The following is a 23,478-nucleotide window of genomic DNA, read 5'->3' as shown; positions in this document are numbered from 1 at the left end:
TTATTTATCAGCACATCTTTTCTTGAAATGAAATATGAACATATGAAACTGGGTTAGACAAAAAAAGATCAATAAATGGATTCGATGGTTAAAGATCAGTGTTATTAGCTAAAATTAACAGGTAGCAACTTTTTATTTCCCAGTTCATTAAATCATGTCAAAATAACCATTGTGCTACTCGCTCTGCTTTAAAGAGGTTTTAAAATGTGCTTTTATTAGCAACTGCAGAATTATAATTCCTGTATATACCATGTTTTTGTTATATCAGCACAAAAAACAATTAAATGTTTTGCAGATGTAGTTAACTAGAAAATCACAATTGTGATTCTTTTTTAAAATATTGTTATGTAAATTATTGAACATTATTACCCGGTGGATTCATGGAGCTTTGAAGGAAATGTGGCGCTTTAACAATCTATATTTGAAAAGTTGGGTCATTGGCCCAGCGCAGCACCTGTAGTTGATGCAGACCTGTCTACATCTAATCCAAGCTCATGTCTTCTATTAGTGGATGAATAATTCACTTAGTAAATGTCTTTCAGGGAACGGTGAAAGCAGTCTGTCAATGAAAGAGCTGTGCTTTAGTCGTAACACAATACAAAACTGCAGAATCATTACAAAATGGAAGTGGCAGATTGATGTGAGGCTGAGCAGGTGTTGGGAGATGAATGTAAGTCTGCCAGAGGAATAAAGTGAAATATAAGCTGCAAAAGCACAGACACATGACAGCGAGCAGAAAAACGGGGTTTTCCTACCGTCCTCTGTGGGGACGTAGATGTTCAGATAAAGGCAGTCCTCGCTCTGCTCCTGCACGTAGGTAACCACTGTATCCAAGTTAGCCGTGAACCACACGGGGAGCATATCATTGAGTAAAAAGCGGTCCTCTAAGAACTGAGGACAAACTGAAGGAAACTGAGTCGCATTCCTGATACCGGGCCACGACATGGGGGGCTCTGGTGGTTGGAACCTCCGCTCCCCCGTTGGGGCCATTGCATATGGAATCCCCAAATACTGCTCCACTGGTCCCAGTATCTCATTGGGCAATGTAAGTTTCACTCCCCGCAACTTCCCATAATTGGTGGTGACTACGGGGTGCTGCTGGGCTTGAACAATAGCTGACGAGATCAACACCAGCCCCATCCATAGAACGCTGACCTTAGCCATGCAGTAACACACCCATGAAAGGCCTCCAGATGCTGTCATGCTCCTGTTGTGCTGAGCCCGAGCCTGGCAGGTTGTGGTTTTGGTCCACGCTTGGGTCCTTGGCACCCCACCAAGAAGCTGCCTGCTTCTCCTCAGGATGCAAGTTGAGCACATGAGCCCCGGCCAGTCAAAGCAGCTTTCTCAGAGCTCCCCATCCCAAGACTCTGTGGAGGTTGATGGCTGCTGGGTACCTCTCAGAAGAAAGCACTCTGAAGAACACTTTGGTTATCTCAAGTCCAGCTCGATGAGATAGATAGTCCTAAAAGAAAAACAGAAAGAATGTTGAGTGTTTCCACTGTGGCATATTTACAGTGTTATTCCAGTTTACTAGATGAGTCTGAGCAGATTAATCATCTTCAAATTACTAGAGAAAAGATTACTTGGGTATATAATGTGTATGCACACGTATGTTCTTGAGAGGGTGATCTTAACCTTGGTTGTCTCCTAAATGTTTTTGTTGGTTAGGACGAAGGACAAAGTTTTGACTTTAATTTAAAAAGTGTTCAAACTTTTATTTGAAATGATTTTCTGTGCTCTCATAATATATTAATATATTTCTTTAAACTTACCTTTACCTCACCCCCAACTGTGATGTTTCTATGTGTCGTTTTGCATCATAAATTGAAACATTAATGGTTTCAAAATGTTACTTTTTAACAAGCAAAACCAAGATTCTTGTCTTATATTAAACAACCAGTTCGGGTGCATGTACCTAACCACATTGTGAGTGAAAGTAGCAGCAAATAGTGTAAATAAATATACTATAAAGTGAATACGAGTCTAAACAATTCATTCCTGGCCACCAACACAAAACAGGATGTAGGATGGAAAACAGGAAGAAGTCAAAGTTTGATCTGACCTCTGCGACACTCGTAACTCTCTGCTGATTGTGTTAACATTAATTTGAATAAAACACGTGTTAACTATACTTTATTATTATTGTTATCATCATCATCATCACATTGGTTTTTGTTTTGTTAAAGTGACTGAAGTAGGGATGCAACGATACCAATTTTTACAAACCGATACGATACCGATACTTGGATCTGAGTACTTGCCGATACAGAGTACAAAAAATGATACTTCTACCACACACACACACACACACACACACACACACACACACACACACAAATGCAATGAATTGGAATGAATTGGAAGACAGGTTTTATTTTATTCTCTGTCGATAAAAAATAAAATCTTAATAAAAATAAGCACTTCTGTTAAATTATTGCAGAGTCTCCACATTGTAATTTAACAAAATATCACTGAACTATTGGCACTGTCTCGAGCTTTCAGAATAATAAATAAACACTTCTGTTTGGAATAAAATAAATACAAATTAGGTTTGAGAATAAAATAAACTTAAATTATTGCAGAGTGTCCATATTGTAAACAAACAAACAAAATAACAAAAGTATTTGGCATTGACGAACAAACTCCTCATCTGCCCGTGGATCATCAGTCCACTGTGCCGTTAAACCAAGGACTGACATCGCGCACACACTGCTTGTCTTTACCTCTTCAGAAAGTTTTGGCACCATTATCTCCCTGATGTGTGGGCGGCTGGGAATTTCATATCGCGGTTCGAGTATGCTGAGAAGACGGTGCAATCCGATGTTTTCCACGACCGGCATTGGCTGGTCATCCAGAGCGATAAAATGAGTCGAGCCTCTGTTATTTTAACTGCCCGTGGATTTTCTCTTGACATTTTTCATCGCTTTTCCAAAACCTGAGTTAAAGTTGGCTGTTCCACACTGCTGACATTTTGTTTAGCCTAGCTACAGCAGCCTCCAGTTTCTCTTTTTTATCTGGAGCTGCCAGTCTCACTCGCCTAACCCTGTGCCTGTTTAGCGCGGGATGTCCCCCTAGTGGCCAATCTAAAGAACTACAACAGAAATGACAAGCCACCCTCTGATTAATGAAATAAGTTGGTATCGGTTCATGGTATTGGTTAACTTTTACGAGTATGAGTACACACACATTTTACAGTATTGGCCCCGATACCCGATACCAGTATCGGTATCGGTGCATCCCTAGACCGAAGGCATCAGTGTCCTGCAGTTATTCTGAAAACGTCTTCATTTTCACTGCTTGCTGCCCAATAACTAAAAATGAGAATACTTTGTTGGCTCACAGAGGACTGTGGAGGATTGCGACTGGTGGAAATGAGTCAATAACAGCACATTTTCTTGGTGAGGTGAGGTGAGGTGAGGGAGTTCTGGAAAGTTCCTGGAATTATAAATCTCTCCTGTATGCTCTGAAGCATCTCACTGATATTAATTCAAGGTCCTGTTATAGCACCTTCTTCATTTTAAACTATATAGTTTTCATATTTTATTGGTTGAGGAAAATCAGCTCCAATCAAAATGTGTTGATTAATTATCCTCCCATTAAGTGCCACTGAAAGCAGCCAAATCAGTGATTCATCTCCTGCTGACCAGCACTGAGTCCCATCTCAAAATGAAAAAACAAAACTGCATGACTAGATGAGCAGGATCTTAGTAAGAGAGTCAAAGTGCATGCCAATCTGCCCGATTCCAACAGCTTTACAGTAATGATTAGTAAAACAGAACAGAAACTGTTGACTACATAGTTAGGACAAAGGAAAATGGCTGTACAGGCACCCTAACACTAACTGAGTGAATTTCCGAAACATTAACATCACAAAGTCAATCAGCCCTATAATGAGTTTGGATGTAGTGAAAAGAGAGTATGTCCCTGATCAGCGACACTGCAGTGCAGCAAGTATATTTAGTTAAAGTAATAAATAATTTTATAGTTTTCAACCAATGTTTTCATGTTTCAGGAACACTGTATATGCCTGTAACACTGTAACATGTGACTGTAGTCGCCTGCACTGGGTGTCTGCTGCTGTGCTCCGTATATATCGAGGATCATTCGTTTCATCAGATTCACATTTAGTTTGTGGGATTCACATGAATACAGAAAAACAAGAGACACAAGTATACACATTTGTGTTGGCAGCAAAGTAGAAATAGTTTCCCTTCCAAATAACTTCCATTCACTGAACTAACACAGCCAGTCCCTCAACATTTGAATGCTTTGTGCTCATATTTCTTTAATGCTACCTTTTAAATCTTGAAATACTAACTCAGCGGTCCCCAACCTTTTTTGCTCCACAGACCGGTTTAATGTCAGAGAACATTTTCACGGCCTTTAAGGAGTCGTTGATAAATACAACAAAATAAAATAAAAGGATGCAGCCAAGACAAAAACTGCTATTTTGTAAATATAATACTAAACATCAATTCACTGTGTAATTGTGTAACTTGCACCAACAACATCGAGAGTAACATCCTCCTCTCTGCCCCTAAATGCTCTCTGGACGCCATGGTAACGCGTAACTATTTCTTTCAAAATAAGACGCACAACCACAACATGAGAAAAGACCCGGGGAAACTGAGTTAACGATAAAAACCCTGAAAACCATCAATTTCACACCCGAGCCTCGACTCTCGCGGCCCAACAAATAAAACACGTTTACACCAGACACATGATAGCTGTGGAGGACCAGAAGAGTGCATCAAATTCATTTTTTAATCACTGTATTTATTTAAACATTAATATATTATTTAATCATTTCATTTAAACAAAAATTATATTTATATTTCAAAATGAATTTCATTAATAAATACTTCAAATTGAAAATGGATTTCACAAAAAAGAAATCTCAATAAAACCCTAATTTCAAGAAACATTTTTGAATTCTGAAAAACAAAACTTTTTAAAAATGCAATTTAGAAAAAGTAAAATAAGTTAATGAATTTAAAAAGATTTATTTCTTACATTTAAAATTTCACTCCTGATTTTAAAAACCATTTCCACACTGCATTTTCCTTTGCTGTTAGCTCCTGGATCAGTTTAGCTATTGCAGTTCTCATTTTGATGCTTCTGCATGGAAAGATGATGCAAATTACATCTAATCCAAGCTCATTCACATCTGCTCATTACTGTTACATTTATACACACCGTTAGAGCAACGGCTGCAACCTACAGCCTTTAAACTCCTGATTAAAATGCTGACAGTAAACACATCAGTCCAGATGTTACCACAAAGCTTTTGATACTTTTGAGTAAAAAAAATTAAAACAGGATGATTACAATGATAACTGTCACTTTTGTCATTCCTTATACTGCTGCCCTTGGCCAAGGCAAAGACTAGAGATGACACTAACAGTGTGAGAGAGAGAGGGTGAGAGAAAGAGAGAGAGAGAGGGTGAGAGAAAGAGAGAGAGAGAGGGTGAGAGAAAGAAAAAACCCACGGCTCCCAATAAGGAGCAGCTCCCGTCGTTCAATTCAAAGAGTCGGCTCTAAGAGCCGTTTCATTCACGACTGACACATCACTAATTTAGACTAATACTTGATAACTTAGCGCTAGCATGCTAGTTCAGCTGAAAAGCACGGGCGAACTTTTGAAATACTAAAAATGATCACCTGCGTCTTTTGTGAAAAGATATTGGTCACATTAAGAGGCTTCAACATTAATGAATTAATGGAAGGAAGCAGAGGAAGCAAGAAGAATGAGTTGAGTAAAGTTTGACTAATCTGACTGTTTTGTTTAACTTAATGCGCCTTATAATCCCAAAAATACAGTAACTTCCATTAGCACGTCCAGAAGTCCAACTTTTTGTGTGATGGTTAGCATCTTCTTCTGCCTTTTGGGTGCTACGGCAGGTGTTGTGTTTGTTGGGGAGAAAACTTACAAACATACAGTGCAGCACTTCAGAGTCACACTGCTAGCGATCGAAGATTTATGTACATTTTACAAGCTGAACTCATTCTGTACTGTACAGGAGATGCGGCATGAGAATGATTGACAATGGTCAATGCGCTTTAAAAAAAAAAAATTAAAGCATACAAAATTGCACACAAAAAAAACAGCGAGGCCGCCGAAGGTGGACTGCGTTACAGCGAGGGACCACTGTACTATTGCAGAGTACATAGGAATGAGTCTTTTTGTCTTTTTAAAATGCGTTGGTGGATTATTAATAAAACACACATAAAACCATGTCATCTGCTAGTTCAGCCAGTGATACGCCAGAGAATGAAAGTCAGTCTTATCTCAGAAACATGTGTCTCTTTTACCTTGAACTGCAAGGACAGCTGCTAATTCCTGCCTCTATTATACAGACTACTTGGACTTGAAGGGGAAAAGGTCTTCTGGACTACACGACCACAGTTGGTGTCAGCAAAAGCAAGACGTTCCTTCAGACTGATGCAAGGCTTCAGAGGATACAGGGACTGCAGAGTGGCTGCTCAGATGATGTGAAAGAGGTGGACCTGCTTCTGCTCAGCTACTTTGAAGAGTGTCTGTACTGCAGTGCTTATTAATATAACCTGTTAAATAATTTGTTCTCAGGTCAGTCCTGCTATTCCTTAAGATGATACATGTTGAGTCTTGATCGGAACCTCGTCAGCACAAACATATCCTCATTCATTTCTGCACTGTGCATCATGTTCGGGAGCTACTACAATTTTAACATCCATTATCTGAGCTGGCTTCCACTCTGGAGGTTCTTCAAACGTGAGCAAATATGTCTTTCTTATTTCTCAGACCTGAGAATCTCGCGTTGCAACAATTGTAATTGAGAGTCTGGGATCCAGGTCTGGCTCTGAGTCTTGGCTGGGTTTGGACCTGGATTCAGACTGTTTTTATAAAATAACAGCCTGAATCTGGGTCCCAGCCTGGCCAAGACTCAGGGCCAGACCAAGACTTGGCTGACATCTGACTACCTATAACCTTTGCGCTGGATTTTTAAAATGCAAAAGTGTGATTTATCACTGCAACAGACACATGTTTTTGACCATGCAGTGTTCACTTCCCAAAGCATTTTGGTTATATTTTAACTTGAATTTGAGGAAACCAATTGTTATGGTAAATGGCCTGTATTTGTATAGCACTTTACTAGTCCCTAAGGACCCCAAAGTGCTTCACACAACCAGTCACACACCCATCCACACACTGGTGATGGCAGCTACATTGTAGCCACAGCCACCCTGGGGCGCACTGACAGAGGCGAGGCTGCCGGACACTGGCGCCACTGGGCCCTCTGACCACCACCAGTAGGCAACGGGTGAAGTGTCTTGCCCAAGGACACAACGGCCGAGACTGTCCGAGCTGGGGGCTCGAACCGGCAACCTTCCGATTACAAGACGAACTCCCAACTCTTGAGCCATGATCGCCCCGTTGTTGTTGCAGTTTGGCCATGACTGCATATACAGTGGGGCAAAAAAGTATTTAGTCAGCCACCGATTGTGCAAGTTCCCCCACTTAAAATGATGACAGAGGTCAGTAATTTGCACCAGAGGTACACTTCAACTGTGAGAGACAGAATGTGAAAAAAAAATCAATGAATTCACATGGTAGGATTTGTAAAGAATTTATTCGTAAATCAGGGTGGAAAATAAGTATTTGGTCAATTACAAAAATACAACTCAATACTTTGTAACATAACCTTTGTTGGCAATAACAGAGGTCAAACGTTTACTATAGGTCTTTACCAGGTTTGCACACACAGTAGCTGGTATTTTGGCCCATTCCTCCATGCAGATCTTCTCAAGAGCAGTGATGTTTTGGGGCTGTCGCCGAGCAACACGGACTTTCAACTCCCGCCACAGATTTTCTATGGGGTTGAGGTCTGGAGACTGGCTAGGCCACTCCAGGACTTTCAAATGCTTCTTACGGAGCCACTCCTTTGTTGCCCGGGCGGTGTGTTTTGGATCATTGTCATGTTGGAAGACCCAGCCTCGTTTCATCTTCAAAGTTCTCACTGATGGAAGGAGGTTTTGGCTCAAAATCTCACGATACTTGGCCCCATTCATTCTGTCCTTAACACGGATCAGTCGTCCTGTCCCCTTGGCAGAAAAACAGCCCCATAGCATGATGTTTCCACCCCCATGCTTCACAGTAGGTATGGTGTTCTTGGGATGCAACTCAGTAGTCTTCTTCCTCCAAACACGACGAGTTGAGTTTATACCAAAAAGTTCTACTTTGGTTTCATCTGACCACATGACATTCTCCCAATCCTCTGCTGTATCATCCATGTGCTCTCTGGCAAACTTCAGACGGGCCTGGACATGCACTGACTTCAGCAGCGGAACACGTCTGGCACTGCGGGATTTGATTCCCTGCCGTTGTAGTGTGTTACTGATGGTGACCTTTGTTACTTTGGTCCCAGCTCTCTGCAGGTCATTCACCAGGTCCCCCCGTGTGGTTCTGGGATCTTTGCTCACCGTTCTCATGATCATTTTGACCCCACGGGATGAGATCTTGCGTGGAGCCCCAGATCGAGGGAGATTATCAGTGGTCTTGTATGTCTTCCATTTTCTGATGATTGCTCCCACAGTTGATTTTTTCACACCAAGCTGCTTGCCTATTGTAGATTCACTCTTCCCAGTCTGGTGCAGGTCTACAATTCTTTTTCTGGTGTCCTTCGAAAGCTCTTTGGTCTTGGCCATGGCAGAGTTTGGAGTCTGACTGGTTGAGGCTGTGGACAGGTGTCTTTTATACAGATGATGAGGTCAAACAGGTGCCATTCATACAGGTAACGAGTGGGGGACAGAAAAGCTTCTTACAGAAGACGTTACAGGTCTGTGAGAGCCAGGGATTTTCCTTGTTTGAGGTGACCAAATACTTATTTTCCACCCTGATTTACGAATAAATTCTTTACAAATCCTACCATGTGAATTCATGGATTTTTTTTTCACATTCTGTCTCTCACAGTTGAAGTGTACCTCTGGTGCAAATTACTGACCTCTGTCATCATTTTAAGTGGGGGAACTTGCACAATCGGTGGCTGACTAAATACTTTTTTGCCCCACTGTATGTATGTATATGCTTGTACTTATTTTTTAACAGATCAATTAAAATGCTTAATATGCTTCTATATGATTTTATTCTACAGGTGTTTCTTCTCCATAAACCCAGAAAAAGGAACCAAAAAGAGAACAAAAACTCAAAGCGTCTTTCCAACAAGAACCCTCAAGTCCTCACTCTGATTCAGGATATCTCCGACCACGAATGGTGTTATGCCTGAATATTGACTCTTTGTGGACTGGTAGTTTTTACTTTGTTGAATCCACAATGTGAACTTTGAACCTTTTTCTGGTCAAGGGTCCGCCACCTGCTTGTTCCAGGACAATGTTCCTGCTTTGAAGGAACGTTCCACAGTTTTTTTGTTTGTTTGGGGTTTTTTACAGTGCTGCAGTGTTTATAGGTTTGTTTCCCCACAGGAGGCTTTCCTGATGTTTTGATATGGTGACACATGTGTTTTCAATGACCAGGGCCACGGTTGTGGTGGCAGTAGAGTATGTGTTGTGCGGGATGGTGATTACGGTAATTTTAGCACAATATGTCATTTTTGTTTTAAAGTCTTAACAGGTTACTATGTAACTTTTTCTGGTAGAGGGTCTGCCACATGCTTGTTTCATGAAGATGGTTCTTGCTTTGTGGGAATGTTCCACAGTTTTATAGCATTTTGATTGAATTGTGTGACTGTTGTGCAAGTTGTTGTGTAAGTTGGAAAAAATGCAACCAATTGTCGTCAATTGTTTTATTGATAATGGCTGCAAAATAAATTCCACAAAAGTGATATTTTCCTCACTAGTCTTTTCTGAAGATGTATTTTTGCATGTTTAAGGCTACGTTCACACTGCAGGCGAAAACGCATTAAATCCGATTTTTCTGACCCTATGCGACCCATATCCGATCATGGTGTGACAGTGTGAACGGCACAAATCCGATATTTTCAAACCCGATATTTTCAAATCCGATCTGGGTCACTTTCGTATGTGGTGCTGAATCCGATACATATCTGATGTTTCAGAAAGCTGCTGTTTGATGGTCAAGTCGCATTAAATCCGTCTTTTACGTCACCGACACAAGACAGACGCCAATTATCAGCGCCGGAGAAGACATTGTGAACGCTTCCTGACCATCCAGCCTAGATGTCAGTGAAACTGTTGGGAAGACAACGTTGGAGAAACGTGAACATTTTATTTGTTCTGTATAATCTGCAGATTCTGACAGAAATCTGCAACTATCCTTTGAAGCAGCGCTCCTCTAAAACAGCAATAAGGATCATTATTAGGTTATTTACATTATTATGGAAATAACAAAATAACTTAAAGCAAAAATTGGGAAACGTGAAGTCCGAAGTCTTTATATTAAGGGCCATCAGTCAAACAATACTGTTGCTCTGGGTCTAAACAGAGCGCGCTGTGTGTGACGTCTTCTCTTTGAGCGTTCACACTAGAGCGCGTTTGCTGTCACATTTTATTTGTAGTGTGAACGAGCGATTTGAACGATTTGATCAAAAAATCTGAATTGAGCATTAAGACCTGCAGTGTGAACGTAACCTAAGTGTATGCACAGCAGTAAGATGTTTGCAGGTTTATGATTTCAATTTTTACATTAAAACATGAAAATACAGCATAGTAATAGATTTTATGTATAATATACAGAGCAGCTCCATTTAAAATGCACAGTTTCACCGTTGTTTTACCAGGTCAATTTAGTTTTTTGTTTGACATTTCCCTTTTAATTTTACAATTTATGGATCCACAATAAGCAATTATTACATGTAAAAATACAGGAAATATTCTATGAATACACAACAATTGTTGTGTGAAATTAATTTCTTTTTTTTGTAGATTTAACAGTTGTGTGTTTCATTCACTGTGAATCAGTTTACATATTTTCTGTTGGTTTTTTTTTCTTTTTTCTTTTGCCTGAAACCCTAAGGAACAACTTTATTACCAGACAAACGTGTTTCGGCTTGTGGCCTTCATCGGGGCTATTACACAACACCAAACAGCTTCTGCTTAATTTAAAATAAAACAACAGAAAACAGAAAAACTAATGAACCAATCAGCCACTCACACATAAACATAATCATTAATGGGGATGGTGATTGTTCCAATAGGCTCTGGACCGAACCATTATAGGATCAGGTGACTGGATGTCACCTTATACATGTGAAAGTGGGTCATTCCCACAGGTGCACATAAAATGCAAACAAGATAAAAAAATATACATAACAATCACAGGAACTCTAAGAAATGAATTCCATGAACTAAGCAACAACAATTTGCATCACAATTTTTAGAGACATTTTTTCAGAGACAAAAACAGATTGATTCACAGAAACTCATTAATAGCTACATCTTCATTCACACCTTTGGGAAATAAACTCTTTAAATGGAATATCTAGAATGCCTCTCACTTTTTTCTGATGAAATTGATATAACCAGCTCTTTGACTGAGCGTAATGGCTTCAATGCCTATAAAGAATAAAGATGAACTACAATGTTTTTCATTAAAATGTCTTGCACCGGGGCTGGTTAAATCATTTCTCTTAATAGAACTTCTGTGTTTGTTAATTCCTTCTTTCACAGGACAGGATGTTTTGTTGCATGGACACTGTATCATGTAGACCACATTTTTAGTTTTGCTGGTAATAAAGCATCAATATTTTTGCCACTTGGTTTTACATTTTTGAGTAATCTCAATGTATGGGAGACCCACAATTAAAATGACCTTGTAGGTTATGAGTTACCAGGTGTTGTTTCTGGGGTTTTAGAATCACAAAAAGCTCGAATAACCCTATCCCTAATGTTTTTATCATTGGTGGTTCTTTAAAAATCTCCTGTAAATTCGAAGGATGTGCCAATGTTTTAAAATTATTGCTTTAATGTTCCTGGTTTTTGTTGTAGTGCAAAAAACAAGATTTCATTTGGGTTTTGGAGGTTTCTTAGTTACCAGATAAAACCTTCTGTTTTTTGAGTCCACCTTATTTTCTGCAAATCTTGGCCAGTCCTCTTTGTCACCCATCTTTTCTTTGCTGTAATCATATTGTTCAGGAATTTCACAAATGCATTTGAATCTAACGACTTGGCTTACAGGTAAACCTTTTTTGAGGCTGAAAACTTGCAGCGTGAAGTAATGTATTTCAGTACGTATGTTTGGAGTAAAGAGAGGTGGACAGATATTTGTCTTTTTTGGTTACTATTATGTCAAAAAAGTTCATTTCTTTACTATTAAAAATCGTACAAACTCCAATACTGTGGAGACTGATCCCTTCCAAAATAAAAATACATCATCTTTGTACCGTTTCCCAGACATGATGAATGGTAGAAAAGGATTTTTTTGGTGGTTGTATAAAAATCATTCTTCCAGATGGCCAACAAGTAAACAAGCAAAACTAGGTGTCATTTTCGTGCCCACTGAAGTGTGAGAAATTTGAAGCCATAGTGTGTCATTATAAAAGAAATCATTCCTCTTCAGAACAAAAGCAGCCAGCTTAACTAAGAAGGAAGTAAATGGTGATTTTTGTAGGCCTGTAGGTGAAAATGTTCGACTGACTCTTTGTCTTTGAGGCTTTGTTGTTTTTTCACTAGGATGTAACATCATTCATTGATGGAAAGTATTTTTTTATTTTTTATTTTTTTTATTTAACCTGTTGAGAATGAAAACATAAAACAAGCAGAAGAAAACGAGAGCAGCCTGTATCTCCCCCTCATGCAGAGTCAGTTCCTGAAGAGAGGAGAGCTCCTGCAAGATGTAACAACCTCCTCCACCAGTAGAAGAGCCCTCCAGGTGGCTCGATGCACTGGCGGCACCCTGCGCCAGGACTGGGCCCCCATACACCCACCCACCCACAACCCCGGCAACACACCAACCAGGACCCCAGCCCAGAGACGGAGCGCCCCCAGAACCTCACGCCCGTCCCGGTCCCACCCAGGGGCAGCCAGGCTACCAGGTCAGTAACCCACGTCCGTCAGCACAGACCCTCCCCTAGCCCCGCTGCACGCAGCCACGAAGAAACCGTCACCTAAGAGCCAACAGAGCCCTTAACAGGCCATGACCGCTTCCCCGGGTTGAGCCCTCCAAGGAAGACGCTCCTGGGGAATCCCCCAATGCCCTAAGCCTGTCCCTGCCCCCACACCAATCACAACAGCGAAGACTAGACTAGATTTGGACCCCCACCCCCACTAGGTGATGGAGCTAATCAAAGGAGCCCAGATCAATTGATGTGGTGACAGAGGCTGTATCGAGACTAATGTAATCTAATAGATAATTTCTATATTGGTTAGAATTAAGATTTTTTTTTTTTTTTCCAGTTCATGAGGACGGTTTTCTTGGCTATGCATAGGGCAGTGAAAACCATATGGGCTATATTCTTTTCTGAAGTGACATTATCTAAGCTGCCCAACAAACACACTAAAGGGGAAGTTGGAATGTTACATTTCAGACACTTTGATAAGTCTTCACATATCTCGCGCCAAAACTTCTGAACTGGTGGACAGAACCAAAGAGCGTGGATATAATTGTCCGGTGAATTGGTTTGGCAGTGTGAGCAGTTGTTGGTAGACGTAAATCCCATCTTGAACATCCGATGACCTGTATAGTGCACTCTATGTAGTATTTTGTATTGAATTAATTGAAGACTGGGATTTCTGATTAGATGAAAGGTTTTTAAGCAAATCTGAGACCAGAAGTTTTGGTCTAAGTTAACTGATAAATCCGCTTCCCATTTTGCAATAGGAAGTGATATTGATTCATCTGTTTTAGAAAGCATTTTGTATATTTTGGATAGTAATTTGGGGGGTTTAAGAGTAAGAAATTGAACCACACTTGGTGGTGTTTGTAGTTCAACTCGACCCGGTTTAAATTTCTTTTTTACTATGGATTTAATTTGTTGATATTCTAAAAATCTTTTCTTGTTGATCCCATATTGTGTAACTAGTCTGTCAAATGAAATAAAGTCTGTTCCTTCTAATATATGTTCTAAATATCTGATTCCTTTACCACTCCAGTTTACATATCTTCTGTGTAAAGCTATCTACTGCTGCTGTATTTTTACAGGAAGTCCCTGGTAACCCCAGCTGCCAGCGTTTTCCTGTAAAAACAGCACTTTTTGTTTTTTTACAGTGATATATCTAAAGAAAACACACAAATATACATTTGTAGATGTATTTTTAACAGTCAGTGCTTTTTTCCCTTTTAAAGCATAGATTGTAATACTGCGCTCAATAAACAAATCACCTCTGAGTCCATTTGGGCTTTCTTTCTTGCCAGCCACTTGGCAGCACGTCTGTTCACACAGCTGAGCCATATTTACTCTGATGGATGTTACAGATGAAACTCTGAGTACAGCTTCCAGGTGGGCATCTGGAAGCCTGACCTGAACTTGCTTTAACAAGCAAGACCTGGAATATCAGCAGCATGCAGTTCGCCAGCTGTCAGGTAACTTACTTCAACTGCAGCGTCAATATCCAAATTCCCCAATCCATATAAGTCATCTTATCTACTGAACTCAACAAAAAAATACTGGAACATCCATCTTTCTTTAAATTTTCTTCATTTGTCACCGAGTTTTCTTTTAGGTTTTCGAGAGCAACTTTACAAAGCATTCACAAAATTATGTTTAAATAATGATTTTTAATAATAATTAGTGCTGTCAGCATTAATCTAGTTAAAATGACGGTAACACCATAACTTTTTTAATTTGTGAAGCACTTTGATCAAAACTGTTGTTTTTAAATGTGCTATATAAATAAATTTTGATTGATTGATTGATTGAACTGCATTAAAGCGGCAAATCCTGTTAATAAGTTACCACGGATCACCCCGTGTGGGCTGCACAGTGTCAACGTGTTAGCACCGTTAGCTCTTTAACGATCCGTGGTAACTCGTTAACGGAGATTTGCCACATTAATGAATTTATCCTCAGCAGCAGAGGTGGCTCTTGGTCCTCATGTCAGACAGTTTCATCGTAGTCTTGATGGTTTCTACGACTGCACTCGGGGACACATTCAAAGTTTTACCAGTTTTCTGGACTGACTGAGCTTCAGTTCTTAAAGTAATGATGGGTTGTTGTTTCTCTTTACTCAGCTGATTGGTTCTTGTCATAATATGAATTCTTACAGTTGTTAAACAGGCCTGTCAGCTGTGCACCAACCTGACTGCTGCACAACTGATGGTGCCAACGTCATTAAGAAGGCAAGAAACTCCACCAATGAACCCTGACAGGCTCACCTGTGAGGTGAAACCATGTCAGGTGATGACATCATGAAGCTCACTGAGAGAAGGCCGAGTGTTTGCAGCGCTGTCAACACAGCAGAGGGCGGCTACTGTCAGGAATTTAAATATAAAACATATTTAACCCTTAGATGCACACGTGGGGTCAAAAATGACCCCATGGGTTGTTTTTCTTCAAAATCTTTAAAATGAAAAGTTGTAATATATTCATATTCCAGGTATAAAATATATCTTTATATAAATATATATATATATATATATATATATATATATATATATATATATATATATATATATATATATATTATAAATATATAAAAAATATATATATAATATATATATTTTTTATATATTTATAATACATAAAAAAATCATAAAATATGTTTGTAACATGAGGCCATTTGCATTTTTATTTATTTTTTCATTAATTAAAAATTAAAAATTCATATTCCAGGTATAAAATATATCTTTATATATATTTATATATATATATAATATATATATATATTATATGTTATATATATATATTATATATATTTATAATATATAAAAAAATCATAAAATATGTTTGTAACATGAGGCCATTTGCATTTTTATTTATTTTTTCATTAATTAAAAAAAAAGTTGTTTTTGTATCACTACCCCACTCTTCCACAAGTGGGGTCAAAAATGACCCCAAGCAGTTCCTGTGGAAGCTTCTATGAAAATTTCATTCTTAGCAACTCTGACTGACCCACTTACACTTCTGATGGATCAGGAATTAATTTTTACACAGTAACATACATGATTTATAGTCAGGGCTGCACATAAGTGGTCCGCAGGTGCACATTCACTATCAAAATAAAAGTATTCCCTGAAATTCAGAGAATACATGCTTCTTTTGCGGTGGAGGAACACCAAAGTAATTGCTTACGGAGCTTCTTCGACATCTTTAAGAGTTCTGAACAAATGTCTGTCCTCCTCCAGAACATCTAATGTACACAAATGAGCATTCCAACTCCTACACCTGTACTTCCTTCCTCCCCCAGAGCTCTAGGAATTACCAGACCACCATGGTCTTCCACTACATTGCTCTACAAGTTCCCAAGGGCAATAAATCCTCCACCACAAAAGAACCATAGTGTTATGTCTTCATCAGTGCATGCAGAAAACTACTGATGGATGAATTAATACAATTTTGGCTTTTCAAGCCACTACGGGTTACTTAACACAGGGAACCCATAAATAAAAACATTATACATGTTTGCATGTAAATAATAAGGAAAAAGCAAGTTTCGACTCATTTAAAAGTCTTGTTAATGAAAATTGTGTGAAATAAGCTATATGCCTTTGAAAATGGGCAAGATTATATAACTGCATATATACAGCATATATTTAACAGAAGATGTATTGATTTTAGTGAGCAGTTGTTTGACTACACCCGCAGGCTGTACATCACTGGCTCCTGTTATGTTCAAGCTGCCTCGCATGGCAGCGCAGGAGTCACCAAACAGTAAAAGCATGAATGCAGCAAATGAAATGAAATTGTTTCTCATTCTTAACTGAGGGTATATGCTTGTTTTTCCTTTTTCCCGTGTGTGTGTGTGTGTGTGTGTGTGTGATAAATTGGCAGAGTTTATATTACTTGCAGTAATGGGGCATTTTATGATGTGTGTTTGGGGGATAGGGTGTGTTTGTGTTTTTCAAAAAAGTCCTTCAGATGGCTCGAGCTGAATACAGAGCATGCATCCATAGCTCTCCTTGATAGAAGCACACAGGAGATTCTGAACATTGTTCTGACTCGTAATGATTATATGAGATACGTCTTATGAATATCAATGAAGCCGCAGTCTGTCATTTGCATTTCAATCATCGTAAAATGATCCAGTCAGGCACTCTCTACTCCTGTGGCTATCACAGGAAGTTGAACAGACATAAAACAATAGAACTGCAACATACAGTTGCAAGAAAAAGTAAATCTTTTAGAGTTGTCAGGATTTCTGCATCGATTATTAATAAAACTGTTCTGAGTTTCATCGAAGTCATAACAACGAAGCACACAATCTGACAAAGCTAATAACACACAGAATCTCCACTTTACAGAAACAACCACTGTCTTTCTTGAACACAATGAGTAATCAGTAATGGATTACAGGCAGCGCCACCAAAGAAATCTGTGCTGCCAAAATCAAACTGCACACCAACAACAAAATATCACCACAAATTTAAAGAAGAGTGGAGGGAGCATCGGGGTTTGAGGCTGCTTTGGTTCCTAATAAGTGAAGGAACCATGAATAAAACCCACAGCTAGCTGCCTCATTTTAGACAGAAGATAACTAGTAGATGTTGCATGAAAGAACAAGACAATAAACTAGCATATCACGTGCAGAAAAAAGAGAAAAAATACATTTTTAGAGAAAATTTTAAGCTTTTTAATGAAGGCATCCAATAAATGTGAATAATCTGAAATATTTGAAGGATAAATTATCTTAAATCCCTCTTCACTGTAAAAGTGTCCTAAGCAGCAACAGGGAACGTGTGAAAGAGGCCAACACTCCTAAAACACATGCTATGAAACTTAGGAAACTTAGGAAATTCCAGCAACCACTCTCATGTGCTAAGGCCGGATGGATGGATGGATGGATGGATGGATGGATGGATGGATGGATGGATGGATGGATGGATGGATGGATGGATGGATGGATGGATGGATAGATAGATAGATAGATAGATAGCTAGCATGTCTGTTTTGCCCTATCCATCTCGCCTACTAACATTAAAATATTGGTTTTAAACAAGAGAAAGAAACTCAAACATGCTGTGATGTGAAGAATGTCTCTATTTTCTCCTTCTTATGTTACACAAACATGAGGAGCGACTCAAGTTGTTAGCTTCTTAAACATGTGTTTTTCTGAAGTATCCTTTACCAGGATGATGATGTTTACACCTATGCTCTTCATCTCCAAAGTCATTTCAATATAGATTTCATAGCATTTCATATAAATGACATAAATGTTTGTGCTGATCAATAACTATTGACTGTGAGCTCTTTGCATCAATATTAACACTAGAAGCACCAGGAGGCTAACTCTGATGCCTTGGCGAGTCATTCTATTAAAATAACTTCATCGTCTCTTTTTTCATAACTTGTCTGAAGATTGGTTTAATCATCACAGAGTGGTTTTTGAAGTGTGTTGGATCTCCACCGTATCCTAGAGAAAGCAGACTGTGATCATTTTAATTTTGTAAAGAAACATTTCTCTGGGAAAAAGAACCCAATCTGATTTTTTATCAGCTTGTAATCGACAACATTAACTTTTAATTTCTTCTTCCTGATAAAGGCAGGCCCTTGCAACGGGGTGCAATGGTATAAATAGCAAGGAGGCTGCACTAATGGTACCATAACAATGCTGGGACTTTCTTCACAGCCAAGCCACTTAAGGGTAACTGTGGGTAACTCCCTCTAGCAAATTCTGCCAATTAGCCATTGATAGAAAATGTGCATAAAGGGGTCAGAAAGTATTCATACTTACTAGCAACCATGTTGCTAGCAGGTTGCCATAGACCTAAAATTTTCCATACAGTACTCTACTAAAAACACACACCCCATGTGCCAAGTCATTCCTGTTCCAGTTTAGCTGCAATGTGAGAAAGTATCCCAATGATGTAACCAATCTAACGTAACCATAACCTGCAAATGTCAGGGAAAAGACCACCTGCTTTGAGCAGCATGTGAAAATGCACTGACACCTTGTGTTTGCCAAGCTCACCCCTATCCCATCAGGGGTGCAAAACATGAGCTACCCACAGAAGCCACTGTGTGGTAAACTCACACTCCACACCCTCACATGTGTGGTAACATGGTGGCAGAACAACCACTGGCTAAGCATGAGTCGGGTCCATCTCTGTTTGCTTATTCTACCATGAAGCAGGAACTCCAGCAACACTTGAGGTAGAAGAACAACTTTAATAATTGACCAACGCGTTTCGGCTTGTGGCCTTCATCAGGGTCATAGTAAAACATTGTAAAAATTGCTTAAATACAAGACAGGAAACAGAAAAAAAATCAAATTAACCAGTCAAAACTTCATAGATAGGTCAGATGACATATAATAGGTAGGTATTGGTTAATTGGCTAAGTCACGCCCAAGTAAATACTGGACTAGATCATTACTGATGAGGAGAAGGGGGGGGGGGGGGGGTGACATAACCCCCATATGTCTGAAAATAACACATGCATGAAATGCATAAGGAGGAAGCTATAAATATACACACAGGTTTAAAAAAAAAAAAAAAAAAAGGGGGGGGGGGTCTTTAATGGTAAAAGCACGTTTGAATTAGCAAACAAGATTACATCATCACATGGGAACATTTATTTTGTTTATGTCTCTAAATGTAAAATATCTCAAATTTAGACTTGAAGACTTAAGATGAGACGTCTAAAGCGCTACTTCTTCTTCTTTGGCTTGTTGTGCCAGGAATTTTTTTTGCTGCTTATTCTACCATCACAGAGGAGCCGGCCCTTTGCATTGGCCCCTGTGGACACCAGTGACACAATGAACTAAAGGTTAAGGTAGGCCTAAGCGTGAAGCTCATGCCATCAACAGTAAAACAACATTCTCTAAGAGAGATGATGCTGTCAAGCACCATCTTTGAACATGAGAGAGAGTACCCCCCCCCCCCCCCCCTCCACCACCCACACACACACACACATCAGAATGAATCAAAGCTTTGCTAAACTGAAGTCTTGGTGTTTGCAGAATGTATTTCTTTAGAGAATCATATGATTATCAATAATCAATAATACTCCTGCAGACATGAGCAGCTTTCAAAACATATGTTTCACCCAATGTTCACACATAACATCTATTTTCTGGGTGTGTCTATGTTTTTATGGACCCTTTTGCACCAAGTTCACCATTGTGTGGTTCATGAATGACAACACATACAAGGTCATCCGTTTTTAAACCAGCAGCCTGCGTGGATCTGCTGCTGTTACAGAGCCAGTGTGAATGCCACAGACCCACTGAAACCAGCATTAGCAGTGATGAAGCTGTAAATATCCACGCAAGAGACAAACCCCACTCAACCTTCCACTCTAACACCCTAACCGCCTTTTCCCCTGTTTTTTTCCTCCCTTTTTCTCAAAATCCACGTACAGATATCCACACCACCATCTTGTGGATGCTTCGATAGAGACGCACGCAGAGAAGTCCTGCTGGAAGATGCCCGTCTTTGTTGCATCCCATACACACAAGAGTTGTGGAAAAACGCGAGTGTTGAAACGTTTTGCCACCTAGAGGGAAAAACGTTTTTAAGCTGGTGGAACACATCCGCCGATCGTGTCGCAATAAAGGTAACCGAGCTGTTCAACGGGCGCAGAGTTTGGTTTGAGACACGATTCCAAGTCTGCGTGTCTACACAGAAATACACGAATAAACAAAAAGTGCAGTTCGGGATTTGAGATGTATGTTTATCATCTTCTGCATCAAGCGACATCTTTACTGCAGCAAATCGTTTCTCTAATCAACACGTTCGCTTGAACTGGAGTCTAATGAAAGTGCGCAAGAACCAGCCTGTCGTGCTGCGGGGTTTTCAGGTGAAAACATCGCCATGCCACACTCCTGACAGTTTTTCCAACTGTAAAAAGGAAAAGCCTGATTCTATTAAGGCTACCAGTGTCTGGAAGAATTCCCTTTGGACTGTGCTGTGTTGCGAGACAGCAGAGGAAGGGGTCAGCCCGTGGAAACGCACAGACCTTCTCCCCTTCTCTATAAATCTACACTGTTATTTCTCGCTCGGGGAAAGCTGTGAGGCTCGCCATGACATCCCGCCGGCAGCGCACTTACCTCAGCCTGTATCACCACCGTCTGACTTAAATGTAAGTCCCGACTTCAGGCGAAATACACACCACATAAGAAAAACGCAATAAAGTCCACGTCCAAGCCGCTGCTCTGCAAATCCAAAGTAAGACCCGCAGTCTTTGCGCTCTGAAGACAGTTAACTGTACGTCCAGCATGTGTCTTTGAGACAGACTGAGTGTGTGTGCGTGTGGTATGGGAGATAGAGATGCGGCTTTATCAGCACAGAAGATGTTTCAATGAGTCACTGCAGAGGCACTGGAAACGGTGCTGAATCTAATTGCTCTCGCAGACCGAGTGTATTGCGCGGACAAGATTAGTGATAGAGAAACCAGGTCTCTCTCTCTCTCGCTTGCCATTGGACTACACCGACTGAAATATACTAAGCCTGCAGCCAATGGATTGCCGCATTCTCTCCATCACCCTTAACCAGCCGCTGAGTTGTGGCAGCTCTGGCATGGAGCATGGCACCAGCTACTCTTCAAACCCGGTTCTGGGTGCTAACACCACTGCACAATAGCTCACAAGACAGGCTTTGCACTCATGCAAAGGAAAAACTTTGTCTTCCTATTCTTGTCATAGTTTAGGATAATCTGACAGGTTAGCACTGTCAGATTATCCTCAACTTCACTGTTTTAAATCACGTCTTAAATCCCACTTTTGGCTTTTAACCTCAGTGAGACTTCGTTTATCTTGTAATGAAATTAGTTATTTAATTAATTATTTTACTTTTGCTTTTATTTGGCTTTTATTTATATCTTATGTAATTTTATTATAGTTCCAATGTACAGCACTTTGTGTCAGCTGTGGTTGTTTTAAAGCGCTTTATAAAGGTGATGGTGCAAGTGTTTATTGTCGAGTGCATAAAAGCAATGTACAACTCAATGTATCTGTGTGTGTGTGTGTGTGTGTGTGTGTGCACATGTGTGTAGTTTCTATTGGTTTTTACTTCAAGTCTGTTCGTGTGTGAGTGACAAACAACAGCTACACCACCTGTGCTGAGTCCTCTGGAGGGGATTTGTGTTTCTGTCTGAACAGATTTTATTTTCATTAGTATTGTTGTTATGATAAATAACATGTCTGTGGTCCAAGTAATCCTGTAATGACATAGCAACAACTACTATGGGTGGGCCTGAACTTCAACATGTTGTCAGGCATTGTGGGTGAGGGGATCTCATTCCTTTGAGGTGCAATGTACATATCGATATATATATATATATATCGATATATATATATATATATATATATATATATATATATATATATATATATATCGATATGTACATGTAAAAAAGCGTCCTTGTCTTCTTCTCAGTGGCTTCTCCTTTTCTTCTCTTCTCCTTTGGCCAGGTTATTTTCCCAGCACGATATCTGATCACAGGCAGGGCGTTTGTGTTGACAGCCTGGATCTTCTTCTTTCCGTTCAGCTGACTCCTCAGGACTTGCCTCTGCTGGTACTCGGTGGTTGCATCTTTCCTAGCGGCCTCTTCATGATGTTGTAGCGGTCTTTGATGTCTGGTACTGCAATCACTGAGGGGGTTCAGGCCTATGCAGAAGAGCAGCGGGGACAGAGCATCTCCTTGGTAGATCCTCCTTGATGGTGACTTGTGCTATAGATAGATAGATCAAAGGTCCCACATCCTCTTCATGTAACCCCTTCTGCTGTGGTTCCTTGCATAGTATCATCCCAACAACCTGTTCTCATCTCTTGCTACTGTCAGAACGTCCAAGCCATTATGGCTTCAGTTATGTCTCCGTCACTCATCCGAGGTAGGCTTGGTTAGTGTGGGGGGGTCTAGCTTAGGGACCCTTACTATCGAACCCCTGACCTGAAGTTCCAGAGGTCTTATCACTATGCTATCCAGCTGTCGTACAAAAACGAATCATCTTAATTTTGTTATGTTTTGCAACATTACAAACGTATGACCAAGTGAAGATAAAATGTGACTTCAGGGACTGACGTCAGGATTGGACAAGGGTTTAACCTTGTACCCCTCATTTACTAATATGAGAGCTTTGTAGTGTGATGGGATTCAAAGCCAACAGCCATTATGTCTTCTCAATGTCTTTTACTTATTAAAAATGGTGAATGGACTGCTACTTACTATCAAATTCTGTTTTTCTCTGGATTCAAAGTACTTTCAGCTGCAAGTTTCATTTACCCAGTCAAACACACATTCATCGTTTTATCTAGTCACATACACATTGACATGCTAATGGATGCATAAGGGGTAACTCAGGGTTCAGTGTCTTTGGCATACATACTGGAGGAGTATGGGATTGAACCAGATGGAAGATGACCTGCTGAGCCACAGTCGCCATTATCCTAGCAGCGGTGAGGGACTATAAGTCACTTTGGCATTCAAACAA

The 23,478-nt window shown here is 39.9% G+C and overlaps 1 protein-coding gene across 1 annotated transcript in view; it reads right to left on the bottom strand.

Moving 5' to 3' along the window:
* nlgn4xa (neuroligin 4 X-linked a) overlaps window positions 1-21,438 on the bottom strand; it is a 124,351-nt gene extending 102,913 nt beyond the window's left edge. The window contains exons 1-2 of the mRNA XM_006802636.3: window positions 21,097-21,438; window positions 756-1,462 (exon numbers count right to left, since the gene is read on the bottom strand). Coding sequence (XP_006802699.1) covers window positions 756-1,317 — 562 coding nt within the window. The 5' untranslated portion in view covers window positions 1,318-1,462; window positions 21,097-21,438. The remainder of the gene's footprint in view (window positions 1-755; window positions 1,463-21,096) is intronic.
* Window positions 21,439-23,478: the final 2,040 nt, after the last annotated feature.

This window comes from Neolamprologus brichardi, chromosome 23 (genome assembly GCF_056152115.1).
Source record: "Neolamprologus brichardi isolate AB-2024 chromosome 23, ASM5615211v1, whole genome shotgun sequence".
NCBI classification, from domain to species: Eukaryota; Metazoa; Chordata; class Actinopteri; order Cichliformes; family Cichlidae; genus Neolamprologus; species Neolamprologus brichardi.
Note: the sequence above shows the minus strand (reverse complement) of the source record. Positions and strands in the feature narration are given on the sequence as shown.